Source organism: Haliotis cracherodii, unplaced genomic scaffold (genome assembly GCF_022045235.1).
Source record: "Haliotis cracherodii isolate W230 unplaced genomic scaffold, xgHalCrac1.p SCAF_27, whole genome shotgun sequence".
Classification (NCBI taxonomy): Eukaryota; Metazoa; Mollusca; class Gastropoda; order Lepetellida; family Haliotidae; genus Haliotis; species Haliotis cracherodii.
Genome location: NW_027266283.1, coordinates 2470470 through 2488283, shown reverse-complemented (window position 1 = coordinate 2488283; position 17814 = coordinate 2470470). Strand labels below are relative to the sequence as shown.

The 17814-nt window shown below is 42.1% G+C and overlaps 1 protein-coding gene across 1 annotated transcript in view; it reads right to left on the bottom strand.

The window, feature by feature from the left end:
• LOC139473150 (uncharacterized) overlaps window positions 1-17814 on the bottom strand; it is a 181934-nt gene that overhangs the window by 54333 nt on the left and 109787 nt on the right. Inside the window, exons 86-98 of the mRNA XM_071255668.1 lie at window positions 16844-17027; window positions 15217-15340; window positions 14707-14801; window positions 13699-13884; window positions 12141-12321; window positions 8234-8403; window positions 7668-7795; window positions 6020-6263; window positions 5274-5445; window positions 3609-3852; window positions 3008-3125; window positions 2088-2260; window positions 1031-1198 (exon numbers count right to left, since the gene is read on the bottom strand). Of these exons, the coding sequence (XP_071111769.1) occupies window positions 1031-1198; window positions 2088-2260; window positions 3008-3125; window positions 3609-3852; window positions 5274-5445; window positions 6020-6263; window positions 7668-7795; window positions 8234-8403; window positions 12141-12321; window positions 13699-13884; window positions 14707-14801; window positions 15217-15340; window positions 16844-17027 (2187 nt within the window). The remainder of the gene's footprint in view (window positions 1-1030; window positions 1199-2087; window positions 2261-3007; window positions 3126-3608; window positions 3853-5273; window positions 5446-6019; window positions 6264-7667; window positions 7796-8233; window positions 8404-12140; window positions 12322-13698; window positions 13885-14706; window positions 14802-15216; window positions 15341-16843; window positions 17028-17814) is intronic.

Genomic DNA, 17814 nt, shown 5'->3' with positions numbered 1-17814 from the left:
CAATTCGCTGTGCAGAGTTGCGTCCCTTGGGCACGCCAGAAATCTATGATTGTGGGATCGAATCCCGGTTCGCCCCGATTATGTTTCAAGGTTTATCAGCACCATGATCGTGGGTTTCACCGAAGTAGTAAACGTCTGAAACCTGCATTACTTCGGGCTTTCCTCCCACATTAAGCTGACACGCTCTGATATAGCAGGAATACTATTAAAAGCGGCGTTAAACCCAACTCACTCACTCACTCACAATTAAGTAGACCTTGTCTTCAATCTCCTTTCACTTATTTCATGATTTTTAACTGAGATACAATTCTAAATCCGTTCATTTACTTCATGTGTCTTCCAGAACTTGTCTACTTTCAAAATACAATGCAAAGGGGTGTCACTCATTTAATTTTCTGTCGATACCACATTTGGTAGCATTGCTGAGTACGTCCTGTTATTAAGTGTCAAAAGTATGGTGGGTATAACGTCTGACTAAATGCCAAACAGTAATGTATATGTTTATTCTCGATAATCAGGTAAACATATCTGGCATAACACTGTATCAAGGTTATACTCTTGTTTATCATCTCACCACATATCCAGTAGACCCGTGAAGATTCCGGGGTAGAATAGGTCTTCAGCAACCCATGACTTGCCGTAAAAGGCAACTATGCTTGTCGTAAAAGGCGACTAACGGGATCGGATGGTCAAGCTCGCTGACTTGGTTGATGCATGTCATCGATCCCGATTGCGTGGATCGATGATCATGGTATTAATCACTGGATTGTCTGGTCCAGACTCGATTATCTACAGACAGCCGTCATATAGCTGGAATATTGCTGAGTGCGGCGTTAAACAACAAACCCCCCAAATTACATATCCAGTTTCTTATCTTTTAACACATACAGCCTGTCTTGTTCCTGTTACAAGATTTAACATTTTACGTATTTTCTACATACTAAATTAAAACCAGTTTTAATTAATTAGGACAATAAATGCCACCTTTTTATATTATTCGTATGCTAAATAACGTGTGAGTATGTATTACTGTGTTACCTGCTGTGGTGCCAACGGCCACGTGGTACCCCGCTATACCGCTCTCTGTGTCATCACCAAGCCACGTGGCTTTGATACCTGCTGGGTCAGACTGTATCACATAGCCGTCAATAAAGTCCTCGTCGCTCCCGGCAAATATTCCCACGTACACCCAGTGCATCTGGAACAGCGACAGGTTGGGAGGTTCAATGCATATTGTGTGGTAAGGGTTTGGCAGAGTTGCGTTACACAGAGTCACAACGAATGCGGATGATTGTCGTTCTTGTGCTACCCTTGAAAACTGTGGTTCAAATTCAGCTTATTCAGTGCACATATATCACAACTTGTATGCGTGAGTTAGTGAGTGAGTGAGTGAGTGCACATACATGTATAAGGAACATCGGCCCATGGCAAAATCCTTGTATGAGTGAGTGAGTGAGTATGCACGTACATATATGCGGGACATCGGAGTGAGTGAGTGAGTGAGTGAGTGGGTGAGTGAGTGAGTGAGTGAGTTAGTAACTGAGTGAGTGTGTAACTGAGTGAGTGTGTGAGTGAGTGAATGAGCGAGTGTGCAAAAACATGTATACGGGACATCGGCCAATGGTACAATCCGTGTCCACATACAATATAGTATACAAGTATACAGAAGTATAATACAAAAGTCAAAATTTGAATGTTGCATCACATAATATATAAATACAGCGACATTTCTTATAATGAGTTCCTTGTTCAAGGACATGAGTATATTGAACCTTTGAGGGTAGGATAGACATAATATTTTAAAGCTATAAACTGTTTGCGCGGATATAACGTGGTATAAACTCTCGTGGTGTTTTATAATGTCCCGTTTCTACATGAAGAGAATGAGAGCTACAGCGAAACTGAGCTACATCAAAACTTATTATTTTAAATTAATTGAGAGAGAGAGAGAGAGAGAGAGAGAGAGAGAGAGAGAGAGAGAGAGAGAGAGAGAGAGAGAGAGAGATGACCTGGGACCAAACCACCGATTAGGCCATGGAACCGGTCCTATGTAGCCGTTGTGGAAACAAACAAATCTACCTCCGTACCTCAGGCTTAGTGTTGTCCAGCAACACCCCGTTCGTGTCATAGGTGGCGACCGCCCCCGCCCTGTTGACCGCGCCCACCCTCACACTGTACATGGCCCCCGCCTTCAGGGTGAGGCCGTGCTGCTTGAGGCTGGTGGCGTGCCAGTCGTGGATATGCTCCCAGCCCCCGGAAGCTGGTGGAAGAAACATGGTGATGGTTTAGATTCAGGTAGTGTAGAAATCCTGCGGAAAGAGGGCTTCACCAAAGCCTACAATTCCCGGATACAGTTCATACGATTTGTAAGGGGGCATTAAACATGTCCCAGCTGTAATGTACACGATTCAACAAATTAGCAGCAGCTGTAGTAGTAGTAGTAGTAGTAGTAGTAGTAGTAGAAGTAGTAGTAGTAGTAATAGTAGTAGTAGTATAGTGGAAACCCTTAACTGTTGGCCCCCAGCACATATGACCTGTTTGTTTGTTTGTTGTTTAACGCCGCACTCAGCAATATTCTAGCTATATGACGGCGGTCTGTAAAAAATCGAATCTGGACAAGACAATCCAGTGATTGGTGTCATGGACATCGATCCACGCAATTGGGATACGATACCATGCATCAACCAAGTAAGCGAGCCTGACCACCCGATCCCGTCAGTCGCCTCTTACGACAAGCATGGTAGCCTTTTTCGGCAAGCATGGGTTGTTGCACAAATGACCATGCACAGATTTGTTCTGGACGTTTTTCAGAGGCTATGATATCGTCCACATTATTGAAGTTCAACTGTCTATATATCTGAGACATGTGAATGTGTATGGTTGTTGGTTAACGCCCAAGTGATATCCCCGCTATATGACTGTCAATAACCATTTAGTCACTTTAGCTAAAGATTTAGTATTCCTCCCCGGAATTCCCAGGGGGCAAGGAATCAAGCTGGTGACGTACGTGGATGGATCTGATGTCTCGACCCCTCGTGCAGCTCGTACACCTGGTACTTGAAGTGTTCGAGACCCGACTCGTTGTCAAAGAAGTTGAAGACAGCTTCCACCTTGTCATCTGATTCCTAAAAGCCAACATCATCAGTAGCCAGTAAAACAACGTTCTCATCCATAACACAACGGTTTAAATTTTTTAAGAAGATGGGGGCGGCCTGGGATTTTATCGAAAAAATAAAACTGTCTCAGAAAAATCTGGAAAAACAATTATGCTTCAGACTGTTTACAAAAAGAAATCGCCTGCCGCAAAAATTACACTATTGCTAGGTGGTATCGAATCCAATGGTCGGTCCCTAACATCAGAGGTTTTCTATGTAATTTATAGAAATATGTAATTATTTTTAGTTGAACTAATTATTAAAACACGCTTTTTCAGGACATTAAAAATGGCATTAGAACATATATTTGATGTGTACATCCTTTGTACCAGTGTTTTAAGGAATAAACGGTCGGTCACTAACGAGGTGGTTCCTGACACCTTCTAGTGCTAGCGAATCAATTGCGTGGTCAGTATAACCCACAGGAACGTCTTGCAGAGGATCACGACGTACCTGGAACTTGGCGTCCCCGTTGGCCACACTTCCGTCCCCAATAAAGGTCATCCTTGGAGGAGTGAGGTCAACCACGAAACCATCAGTGGTCTGCTCCACGGAGGCCAGGGCGTTGTTCGTGGTCCGCAGCTTCGTCTTGACCACGTCACGGTGACGGAGATGAAAGTTGTGCCACTCGAAGTCGGTGGTGTTCGTGTCCAGTGTCCTCCAGTCCTTTAGGACTTCAAATTCTGAGGACATGTCCCTGGTTCAAGAACAAGTGCAACCGTAACGTAGGAAAAAAGGTCAGCCAGCAGTAACTATATGATTTGTTGTATTGATGACAAACATCAAACAACTACCGGTGAAATACGGTTTTATTCGAAATATTGCACAGCGAAGGAAATATCAAATATTGATATTGTTCAATATTTAACATAAACATAAACCGCGATATTCTGCGATACTTATGCGTTGCTGGAGCGTTGGGGTAGCTAATGGTGAAAGCGTTCGCTCGTCACGCCTGAGACCAAGGTTCGATTCCCCACATGGGTATATTGTGTGAAGCCCATTTCCTGTGTGCCCCGCCGTGATTTTGCAGGAATATTGCTGAAGGCAGCGTAAAACCATACTCACTCACTCTAATACTGATCACACCTAACTGAATATGGCGTTCCCCATGTTTTTCTGTGTGTTTATTAGATATTACGCATTCATTATATGGCAACATAATATAGTTATGTAGCACTGAATTGCTTTAAGGCAATGGGCGCATCGAAAATAATGCGTAGGACGGGTTACATATATGCCAAGGCAAGTTTATGTTACATTAAAAAAAATTTTTTAATATATGTTTGTAGTTAAAAAAACGGATTTCACAGTCCCATACCACAGTATTGTAATAACACGTTTAGACTGATTCAACATGTCTTTTATCTTGACACAACGAGAAGAACAAGGACAACGACTATGACAACGACAATGACAATGACAATGACAAAGACAATGACAATTACAACGACAGAGACAAAGACAAAGACAATGACAATGAAAACGATAACAATGACAATGACAACGACAATGACAACGACAACGACAATAACAACGAAAACGATAACGACAATGACAACGACAAAGACAATGACAATGAAAACGATAACGACAATGACAATGAAAATGACAACGATAACGACAACGAAAACGACAACGTCAATACAACGATAACGACAATGACAACGACAAAAACAACGACAATGACAACGACAACGACAATAACAACGACAACGATAACGACAATGACAACGACAATGACAATGAAAACGATAACGACAATGACAATGAAAATGACAACGATATCGACAACGAAAACGACAACGTCAATACAACGATAACGACAATGACAACGACAAAAACAACGACAATGACAACAACGATAACGATAACGACAATGACAACGACAAAGACAAAGACGAAGACGAAGACAATGACAACGACAACGACAAAGACAATGACAACGACAATGACACAACTGACTTCACATTTTCGGTTTGAACTTTGAATAGCGTTACAATAATAACTTATTAGTATTAAGCAAAGCGAATCTCAATAGCAACAAAACATTAAAAAATCATAATGGAATTCAAACGATGCCACCCAAATGAATGGTGCCGCCAAATGTCCACTCACTTGGCCCGAAGTATTTGCACGGCGTATTGTCTGAGACTTGACTCTGGGTCAGAAAACCCACGCCATTCCGCCCCTACAGTCGCCTTGTGGGTGCTGAACTTTAGGTCTCTGAACGTTGGAGATCTACCGTCGACGATGTCGCCATGAGTCGGCGGTGTCATGTCAACAATTACTGGAATGCATGGAAAACCGTTGTAAGACACTATCACATTCAATGGCTGGCTCTAATGTTAAAACCTAAGTGAGGGGCTGTATATTTCTGCAATGACGTTGGTGTGTTTAGAGGTGAAATTGTGTGTTTGTATGTTGTTTAACGCCGCAGTACCCCAGTTATAGGACGGTCTGTAAATAATCGAGTCTGGACAAGACAACCCAGTAACTGACATGAGCATCGATCCACGCAATTGAGACACGATGACATGCATCAACCAAATCAACGAGCCTGACCACCCGATCCCGTTTGTCGCCTCTTACGACAAGCGTAGTCGCCTTTTACGGCAAGCATAGGTTGCTGAAGACCTATTATCTGCCCTGGTCTTCGAGGGTCATACTGCACGAAATACACTCCCTTCATAAGAAACCGTTATCAACTTAATGATTTGGGCAAACACGACTGGCTGTAAATATGCTATTTGTTAGTTGAGTTTTCTGCCTGATATCTGCAGCCTATAAAGCTAATCCAGTCAAGAGCCCTGCACTGCAGTAGTGAATAAAATTAGATTGGTGGTCACAGTTTTGAACCTCACCCCCATTCGACTGTGCCGAGATGTTCTGTTGTCTGTGGCCGGCGTTGAAGGCAGTGATGTGGATGGTAAAGTTCTCAAGGTGCTGTAGAAGCCGTTCAGGTTGCAGCGTTATACACGTCTTGGTCGTCTGGTGGTCAACACTGACCACTTCCGTTATCGGGGTACCTGTGTTGTCCTGCACGAGGATGTCATAGTAGGCGATGCCGGATTCAGGGTCGTGGAAATCAAACCAGTTGACACAGACCTGATTTACACGAGACAATCATGAGAAGGTGGAGACTGGAGTAATGTACGTTATTATGTCTAAACAGATATAATACAATGATCAACATACAGGTATACCATACACTGGACTATCAACCTGGCAATACATCTGTCCAAATGAGCAATATTTCTTTGTATTGACATGGGACCCGTGAAAATCCGGGGTAGAATACGTCTTCAGCAACCCATGCTTGCCGTAAAAGGCGACTATGCTTGTCGTAAAAGTCGACCAACGGGATCGGGTGGTCAGGCTCGATGACTTGGTTGATGCATGTCATCGTATCCCAATTGCGTGGATCGATGCTCATGATGTCAATCACTTGGTTGTCTTGCCCAGACTCGATTATTTACAGACCGCCGTCATATAGCTGGAATATTGCTGAGTGCGGCGTTAATCAACAAGCAATCAAACAAACAAATATTCACATGGCCACTAAACAGCCAGTCTACACAATCACAAAAGTCCAAATCATTTAAAAGTTGAGCCCAATTAGCAACCTTTGAACCTACGCATGGACACATTGAAATTGCATCGACTTCTTAACATGATGGATTTAACTGTCAGTTAAGGCAGAGTAGCTTAACATGTGCCTTCAGTGCGTGTTAATCTAAAACATTTCAAGCAGAGTACTGTGGACCTGACCGCAATAGGGGATATCATGCTCACTTTGAAGCAATGGTGTGTATCATAATTTTGATTTACACTCTGTACTACATCTATAAGATAACATGCTCACTTTGAAGCAATGGTGTATATCATAATTTTGATTTACACTCTGTACTACATCTATAAGATAACATGCTCACTTTGAAGCAAGGGTGTATATCATAATTTTGATTTACACTCTGTACTACATCTTTAAGATAACATGCTCACTTTGAAGCAAGGGTGTATATTATAGATTAACATTCTGTACTACATCTATAAGATAACATGCTCACTTTGAAGCAATGGTGTATATCATAATTTTGATTTACACTCTGTACTACATCTATAAGACAACATGCTCACTTTGAAGCAAGGGTGTATATTATAGATTAACATTCTGTACTACATCTATAAGATAACATGCTCACTTTGAAGCAATGGTGTATATCATAAGTTTGATTTACACTCTGTACTACATCTATAAGATAACATGCTCACTTTGAAACAAGGCTGTATATCATAATTTTGATTTACACTCTGTACTACATCTATAAGACAACATGCTCACTTTGAAGCAATGGTGTATATCATAATTTTGATTTACACTCTGTACTACATATATAAGATAACATGCTCACTTTGAAGCAAGGGTGTATATCATAATTTTAATTTACGCTCTGTACTACATCTATAAGACAACATGACAAATGAAGCACATGTTCTCAAGCTGTTCACCTTATCGGTGTCCTTGGTGTAGTTGAGGTCCTGTTTGTAGACGTCTCCATCGTACACGACGCCGGCAATAGGTGGAGTGGTGTCAATGATGATTGGGTGGTCCGCTACGTCAACAGTCTTTAAATCAACTAAAGGAATAAATAAAAACCCATTTCGATTATCAGGCTAAACACATTCCACTGGGTGTAAAAATCCAAATAGCGTTGGGTGTTCGCGTAAGGGTGAGCTGCCCTACCGGTAGAACCCGCCACTTACACACCTTATAACGCCCCATCGCTGTATTCAAGCCATGCGACGGACTATAAAACCTATAAACCTACTAGAAACCTATGCTTGTGGGTTCGAATCCCGGTTCGCGCCGATTATGTTTCTAGGTTTGTCAGCACCATACCCGTGCTCGTGGGTTTCACCAAAGTCGAAAACGTCTGAGACCTGCATCACTTCGGGCTTTCCTCCCACATGAAGCTGACACGCCGCGATATAACTTGAATACTGTTAAAAGCGGCGTTAAACCCAAATCTCTCACTCACTCAATCACATGATTTTGTCGCGTTTCACTCCCTCACCATTGTTGATGGCCCGGACTTTGATCCACACAGGCTTGCCTCCAGGAACCTCGTAATGGTACTTGACCTTGCCGTCGCCCAGCGGTGACCTCTGCCAGGGCATATGGTAGCAATCCCGTGTCGACTGACCAAGACAGAGGTCCAGCTCTCGGACACCAGACTCAGGGTCACTGCGAATATATGTATTGGAAATTGGCTTCGACGTGTTATGATTTCCGTTGTTCCAGTCGTTCCTGACAATGTTAACGGCAAGTAGGATGGCTGGCTTAGGGTTTAATGTGATTGACTGTATTTTGTCGAGAATCAAGTTGTGGAATTGGTTGATCTGCTTTGTCTAGTTCCAATAATAATAATAACAAGCATGAAATACTCATATCCCCCGCCAATATGACATGTCCGCAGCCGGTTGTGTGCAATGCATGAGCTCCTGTGAACTATGTTCACTGGGCCTTTTTGTAAATGGCCTAATTGCAGCACTAGAAAAAGTTATTACTGGTGTTGTTTTGCCATCTGCAGTTTATGATAGAATATGTAACTGAATTTGTAATGAGTAAGGATGAGACATATGGACAAACAACCCCTTTATTACAATTAGGCACGATGGTTTCGGTGTAGGTTCTAACACCGTTATCAAGCAAGTGAAGTACAGAGTATGGTTGACAAGAATATATAGTGTTTATACAGTTGAGTAGGTTTAAGATCAGTTACACTCTTGTATTTGTAATGAGTTGTGTTTCTGCATGAAGTTAGTCAGTGAATGCAACAACTGTGTCCATGACACTTTTGGAGGAACATACACTCAAGCAATGCAGAACTTACCAACAAGAAATGAAATGTATTCAGTACTGTGAGATGACATTATGTACCAAGTTTGGTGAAGAAATATGGTACGGTTTTCAAGATCTGTTACAACCATTTTCAGTCTAAGTTAAATTCGTTGCCATGGAAACTCAAAAAATATTTTTTTATAAAAATCCCAAACTATCAAAAGGCACCAGTTCCCCACTAGACTTATCAATGTGCCAAATATGGTGAAGAAAAATGGTACGGTTTTCAAGATCTGCTCCGGAAAATGAGGACTACCGCCATTTTCAGTCTAAGTCAAAGTCGTTGCCATGGAAACTCGAAAAATAATGTTTTCAAAAATCCCAAACTATCAAAAGGCACCAGTTCACCACTTGACCTATCTTTGTGCCAAGTTTGGTGAAGATATCTCTCACGGTTTTTGTGTTCTGCTCCGGAAACGAAATGTGACGGCCGGCCGGACGGCACCCATTCCAAGTGACGCAACTCAGCACAACGAATCGCGGCGCCTGAGACAGCTAGGCCACCCGTGTTCCCAGTATTGTGACAAGTACAGAGTGGAAGAGGTTTATTGCCAGTATTCACATTCATGGTTCAAGATATGTAGCAAATAATGTGTCATGATCACCACTGGCATCAGTTCTTGTTTCTGAATTGCATTCAAAGATAATAAGTGCTTCCTTCGTATAAGCCACATTCCAGCTTAACCCTAGCCAACCACACCAAAACAGGTAGTGTATGCGTACAGGTGGGTATTTTACTTGTCATAACGGCTTATAGAAACAAGTGGTGTTGTTTTCTGGGGGGTAACTTTTCTGCCCAGTATACATGTACAACTTATTTGGTTTTAATTTGAAACCATAAATCAATGACATATTCTTCCACTGATATTCTTCCCAAGGCGAGACGTGCATGGACATGTATTTATTTATGGAAATGAATCGCCTACGCGCACTTCATGGTTTCAACAAGATGATCTTCCATATGATGATGATGGTTTTGATCTACTACATAGAGATACCACGTATAATGTTCCGTTGCAGCGTCAAAAAGCGACACTTTGTACATGTCAGTCTGAATGAACGGACATCGTAACGTTACGACCAAATACGAAAACCACAGAAACGTGTCTGTCGTCTGCATTTCGTGCACCTACGGACAAACCGCCAAACACTGAAATGTCACATTCTGTCTCCTTCGTCGTCATTAAGTATTTGAAAGGTTAATTCTCCTTCCTCATTACTCTTAACCAATACTGTACAGACGGAGACTTCCATAGACAGGTGCCTATTTTTGGAAATGAAGGGCAGCTACGGTTAAACGCATGGTTTGGGATGAAAGGTTGAAAGGCCACTATTGTTTGAAGGAGGTGTTATCATAATGTCCCCCTTTCCCTACGACCACGAATATCCCGAATCACCCCGAATCGTAAACTTTCGAAATTTGTGATGATTCGGCCCATTCGTAACCAACTCGTGTTATTCATGGACACGCCGAATAGCGACTCGTGTCCCTCTCGTTGCTATTTATGCGACTGGTTTCCGTGTAAGCGCAAATTGGCATAGTTAAAAGAATTGTCAACTCGTTGCGTAGTGATTAATGTATATTTTCCTCATGTCAAATGTATTCCAGATGTTATTTGAAACACATCGGGACTTACTGTATTTATACAGTATGACTTAACATTTTTAACTGTATCTAAGGTATATTTTAGATGCAAGACATTTGTAAAAAAGAATAATTTTCCTGAGGGATTCTTTGATCAAAGTATCTGATGTCATACGCGCATTCTGATTGGTTTGTCGTATTTTCGCACATAACATTCGTCGATAGGGGGACGAGTCTTCATGCAGGTTACGGAAAGGGGCGAGTGGTGACGAATGGATTCGGCCAATAATGCAAACTTTCGTGGATAATCGGAAGGAGGTACGAAGCAGTTACGACAAGCGTACGAGAGAGTTACGAAAACTCGTAGCTGATCGGGTTGAACAATATGAAGAATGCCAGAAATGGGTTAAGAAACATGTATGAATTACAATATTTATGTTGGGATCATGCATGAATTGTAAGAATCACCTATGACTAAGTTACGATTATGCCGAATTCATGTACGAATGCAGGACGATCGCAACGAATAAGATACCACTAATACGATATATTTACGAATAGCTTGCGAAGATCGGCACTTTTCGTGACACTTCGGTATGTTCTTGGGTCCCGAAAGGCACGTGTTGCTCTGGTCCTGGTCCTTTGGGAATCGTGTTGTTCTTACTTAATTCTTACAGGATTCGTTGATGACTCGGGACATTCGTGGCTGTTTGGGGATGTTTTCGGGTTGAGGACAAGAAATTTTGGGAACCACGAATCGCTAAGAATAGCCAAGAAGAATGCAAAAGAATCGATTACGAAGCTGTTACGGAACATAAGAATTAATTACGAATGGATTACGATACAGCCACGAAATTGCAATTCGGGGACCCTTGACAAACAAAAACTTTCTCGCCGATTCGACGAACTCCCGCGAACAGTACGAATGTTTGGGAATCAAATAAGATTCATTTAAGAATTTCAAGAAATGATTGAGATTTGTCTATGAACATGAAAAATGTCCTATTCGGGATGATTCGTGATATTCGTGGTCGTAGTGAAATGGGGGCATTATTGTTAGAGCTTGCTCTACTACCGACACATTGCGTCACGAGCTTCGCTCTATATTGTCATACTTTGCGGCTTATTAATATTTTTGTTGTCACTATTAAATACTATCAGTATTATTGCCGCCATTATCAAATATTTTCAGTATCATTGTCGTCATTATTAAATATAATCAGTGTTATTGCCTGCCATTATTAAATATTATCAGCGTTATTGCCGTCATTTAAAATATTATCAGTATCATTGTCGTCATTATTAAATATAATCAGTGTTATTGCCGCCTTTATTAAATAATATCAGTATTATTGACGTCATTATTAAATATTAACTGTATTCACATTGCGACTTGGTAGATTTGGTGTCACTGTACCTCGACGTCGTGGAACAAAGCTCATAATATCAATCACTACTTCTGGTCCAGACTTGATTATGATTATGTCTACCCCACCTGACGTTGTACTGGGCGGAGATGGTGTGGTTGTCCTCATCGTACTCAATGTTGTACAGCTCATAGACGATGGGCGGGGTGTTGTCGATACAGAAGGGAGTTGTGTGACACACAGACGTGACCAGCGGCCCACCATACTCCACCTTGTTCAGCGTCCGCAGTGTCACGTAGTATTTGCCATCTGTAACCATCGTACATTCCTCATTGTGGTCAGAAGCACAATATGTTTGCACATAAAGAGTTATTCCCACTATCACAAGAACATTGAATTACACAAAAGCGGACACAATATTCACAATTTCATATCAGCGACAAAACCCTTCCATGTTCATAAGAAATCTCTGCCACAAACAGCCGATTGTACGACTCCGACTATATTATGAGCATGTGCTTATGAACCGCTATCAAAAAGTGATGGCACAGGTGTTCGTGAACATAAAATAGTACGTAGGATTATACAAAAGCAGGCAACAACACACTATGCGTATTCCTTTCACATCGCATAAATTCTGAAAGCAATTTTCATATTTTACATTTACGAACAACAGAGAATACAATCATGAAATGGTCATTTAGAGTATACCTTGGAAAGTAGACAAACAACACTATTTTTAAATTTACCAAACTGATATTTCCCAAATGTATAAAGTCATAAAATGTTTAGAGTAAGGCAGGTGATGAAAGATGAAATAGTCAGATTGCCCTCATCATGGCACCAGGCTCCATTCTCAGGAGTGATGTCCTGCAAAATTGATGACATTGTGTTTGTGACGCTGCGCAATTCACACTAAGTTCGTAGGTCCAGAGCCAGTTTGTTTGTTGTTTAACGACGCACTCAGCAACATTCCACCTATATGACGGCGGTCTGTAAATAATCGAGTCTGGACAAGAAATCCAGTGATTGACATCATGAGCATCGATCCTTTGGGATACGATGATATGCATCAACCAAGTCAGTCAGCCTGACCACCCGATCCCGTTAGTCACCTCTTACGACAAGCATAGTCGCCTTTTACGGCTCTAGATCTATTCTAACCCAGATCTTCGCGGGTATCCGGAGCCAGTAAACCAAAAATTCAGAGTTCAGTGATATGATGTATGAAAAGTATGAACTGTGCACATATTGTTTTCCAAGATGCATGAAAAGTATGAACTGTGCACATATTGTATTCCAAGATGCATGAAAAGTATGAACTGTGCACATATTGTTTTCCAAGATGCATGAAAAGTACGAACTGTGCACATATTGTTTTCCAAGATGTATGAAAAGTATGAACTGTGCACATATTGTTTTCCAAGATGAATGAAAAGTATGAACTGTGCACATATTGTTTTCCAAGATGTATGAAAAGTATGAACTGTGCACATATTGTTTTCCAAGATGCATGACCATTAACTATTAAAGGCCATTGAACTGGAATGCAATATTAGTCATGATATTATGATATTAGTTGATATTACTTCCCATATAAAAAAGCACAACAAGTACTCCACGTGCAACCTTGAATGATGCGGTTCATCAGATGAAGGCGTACAACATAACAGAAGGCTGCCTCACCAGGAAGTGGGTTGAACTCCTCCGGTAGGGGGGACAGGAGTCCGGTGTGGGTCCACTCTGCCTCGTCAAATAGGTGCTTGTGGGGGTCATGGTGGGGGTGGATCAGATCCTCACAGGGTTGGCTCCCGACACTCCACGAGTAGCCCAGAATCCCAGATTCCACGTCAGTGATACCGTCCCAGTTGGCTGTTTAGCGATAGAGCATCTTAACACTTGTATCTCCACGTTGTGTCTAGCCGCTCACACAGAGTACAAGTTGATACATTCATATTGCATATTTACACCCGGAATTAAATTTCGATTTTCATAAACTTCATGAACTCGATAGCTCTTAATTTTTCTCCCACATTTGTAGACATTATTTAAATTTATCCAATTTCAATAACAATTTGGGTGATAAGATACATCTCGAAATTACCTATCCCTTTCACGTTGAATTCCCAAAGTTACCTACCTGTCCTTTCTCACACCCATGATTGAATGGTACATTTTCATTTGCGTCATAACCAATTTAATTCGACTCCTTCACTATGACTAAAATAATTTTAATTTCATTGGTTTAGATGTTGGACATGAAAACAGGAATGAAGTCAAAATGTTTGCATATTGTAAGTTGTTTCTTTTTGTTTGTTTATTTATTGTTTAACGCCGCACTCAGCAATATTCCAGCTATACGACCGCGCTCTGTAAGTTGTCTGGACCAGACAATCCAGTGATTGACATCATGAGTAACGATATACGCAATTGGGATCGATGACATGTATCAACCAAGTCAGCGAGCCTGACCACCCGATCCCGTTAGTCGCCTCATTCGACAAGCATAGTCGCCTTTTACGGCAAGCATGGGTTGCTGAAGATCTATTCTACCCCGTAGGTTGTTTTTAGTTCTCGGGGATAGATATACGGTTATTACAAAATTGCCACTTGTCCATCTTCCTTATCCACATAAAGCTGCAGATGATATTGTACTATTAGCGTGACCAGATGATCTGACCAGTCCGTGCCTACCTGCCACATAGTTGTTTGCCCGTGTGTACTTCATATCTGTCTGAGGTTCCTCTCCGTTGAACAAGGTCATGGAACCAGGACCATCCATGATCAGCCTTAAATCACAGAGTGAGACAATTTAGTGCAGGAAGATATACTAGTATATGTCATGTTTTGTCATGGAAGAAGTCCCTGCAGGCGACAGGAGTAGCCGATCGTCAAAGGCGCCGTATATGTAGGTCGCTGTGCTGAGTAGCTTTTCTTAGGCGTGTCAGAAACCTGGGTTCGAATCCTAGATTGGCCCCGATAATGTGTCAAGGTTTGTTAACACCATACTGATGCTCGTAGGTTTCATCAACGTGGTGAACGCTGCATCACGTCTGACACCCCCGCCCCAAGACATCGCGATAGAGCACTTGACACCCCGCCCCAAGACATCAGTATGGAGCATATGACACCACCGCAGTATGTGTATTGTGACAGATACGATTAGCCCAGTGTTTCAATGTTGTACACAGTTGCGAGTCGTACCTGTGATTCTTGATCTGACTGTTAACCCCTTTACACCTCTCCGCCCACTCTGGCCTGTTTTCAGGGAGGAGACTATGGCAGTCTATCACTTCCGTGACGTCCATCTGTATGTTAGCCAGCGGACCTGATCACGAGCAAAGAGAAATGATATGCAAATAAACAGAGCCAATGTATATAACCAAGAAACATTCTACGTTTTTTTAACATTTTTCATTTTAGGGAAATTGAACAACCAAATACTCTGCCTTAAACTATTGGCTGTAGATTGAATTCCAAAATTCCAATCTGCAAAATTTCGGTCCTTGAAATGTGCATATAAACATCAACGCCAGAGAGTGACCAGTCTCGATTGTGATACGAAACATAGTCTTTTGGGCTTAAAATGCAAAATAGTTGAGAAATTAGTGGAGATTAAATTAAAAACAGTGACACCGGGTGTTCACGAAAAAGGGTAAGCATGTCCTGCCATACCGCCCCTGCATCGGTAAGTTATTAATTAATGAAGTTTACTAGGGCGTTCGCTCTACATTAAGAGTACGCATGCAGATACCCATCTTCCCGAGGCAAGCGTGTCCACTAGCCCATATCAAAGCCCAGTTTCTACCCTTGCCACATCAAGGCCACTTTACTTTGCTCGATTCTGGCGCCACCGCGCGTAGATCGCGAGTTGTGTCCCTTGTAATGAAAACTCGATATCCAATCAGATTGCTGTTCTTATCTCGTATAGCTTCACAAAGAGTCGACAACCATAGGCGACGAGCTAGTCGATCAGATAACGAAAACATTCGCGATTTCATCCCTGACACAGAAACATAGGCAATCGCCGGGCGTTCAAAATATGAAAAAAAGACATATTCGTGTCAATAAAGACAGCGGTAAATCACTTTCATACGAGGGGCGGTCGGGTAGCCTAGTGGTTAAAGCGTTCTCTCGTCACGCCGAAGACCCGGGTTCGATTCCCGACATGGGTACAATGAGTGAAGCCCGTTTCCGGTGTCCCCCGCCGTGATATTGCTGGAATATTGCTAAAAGCGGCGTAAAACCATACTCACTCACTCACTCACTTTCATACGAAGGCGTAGATGTTGATTTTGTGAAACGTTCTCTGATTGGACTATGGATATGTGTGATAGTCCAATCATATTTAGCCTAGGAAAGTGTGCTTGATGTGGCAAGGGTGGAAACAAGACTTTGATAATAGTGCGAGTGGACGCTCTTGCCTCGAGAAGGTGTAAGATACCTTGACTACCGCTGATTATCACCAGTAAACCTTACTTCTGTCATGTCTGAAATGTTCACTGTGGATAATGACTGACACAATGTCAGTCATCGTACACATCAATAATGGCACCACAAGTCCACATAATACATACGTAAGATCAAATACAGCTCTACTTTACAGTGGCCAAGTGGTTAAAGCATTCGCTCGTCACGCCGAAGACCCGGGTTCGATTCCCGACATGGGTAAAATGTGTGAAGCCCATTTCTGGCGACCCGCCGTGATATTGCTGGAATATTGCTAAAAGCACTTTACTGTTTTGCGTATACCGTTCGACAATCGTTTTCATTGTCTTCTTGACCAGCATAAGATGAAACTAGAATCATATGATGACTTGATGTATCTTACCCGGTTCAGGTGGTGTTACGTCAACGATGATGCCGTGGCTGTGGATGAAGCTGGTGAAGTTGAGGGTGTTGACGAGATGCATGGTGAAGTAGTACATGGTGTTGTGGAGCAGGGAGAGGTCCTTGTAGACGAACTCATGAGCGAGTCCAACGCCCAGTCGCTCGAAGTGGGCAAAATGACCAGACTGAAACACATTTCAAAATTTTACAGACAAGTAAGCGGAGTTGCCTGGAGGTTAAAGCATTCGCTCGTCACGGTGAAGTCCCGGGTTCCAATCCCCACATGAGTACAATGTGTGATCCCCGTCGTGATTTATCTAAAAGCGACCCAAATCCTTACTCGCTCACTCCTTCACTGAAAGCGAGTCAGCGATGTAACAGTTTATTTAGGAGGCCTCATCAAGTCCAACGTTCTAAGTCATCCGCGCTCGACGATTCCCAACCAACCAATTCACACGACCCAACCACCTGATTCAGTTTGGTCGACCCTTACGATATGAGTTTAAATACTCGTGGCCAATTCTACCCCGCAATCTGTTATGTTGGCTCCATATTTAGTTCTAAAGAGAGTGAAACACATTTGAAGATAATAATGAAACACAGTTACAAGTACATTGGTTGTTTCAGTTGACTCCCAAACTAAGAATCATAAATAGCATCTCAAAACTAAAATCACAGTTGTAGCTTTGATGAAGAGATTCCAAAACAATAATACTCCAAACTGTACAAGGTGAGGTGAAATTGGGTTTAACGTCGCGTCCAAGATTTTTGCACTTATATACTGACGTGCATGTACGTGTGTGTGTGTGTGTGTGTGTGTGTGTGTGTGTAGCTGCTTGTGCTAGTCCAAACTGAGGCCGATTTATAGTGCTAGATCACTGAGATACCATGCCGCAGTTTAACATGAATACCCCACTCAGACACAGTAAATTGACTCCGAGCCGACTAGTCCTTGTTTTAGCCCCTTAATGC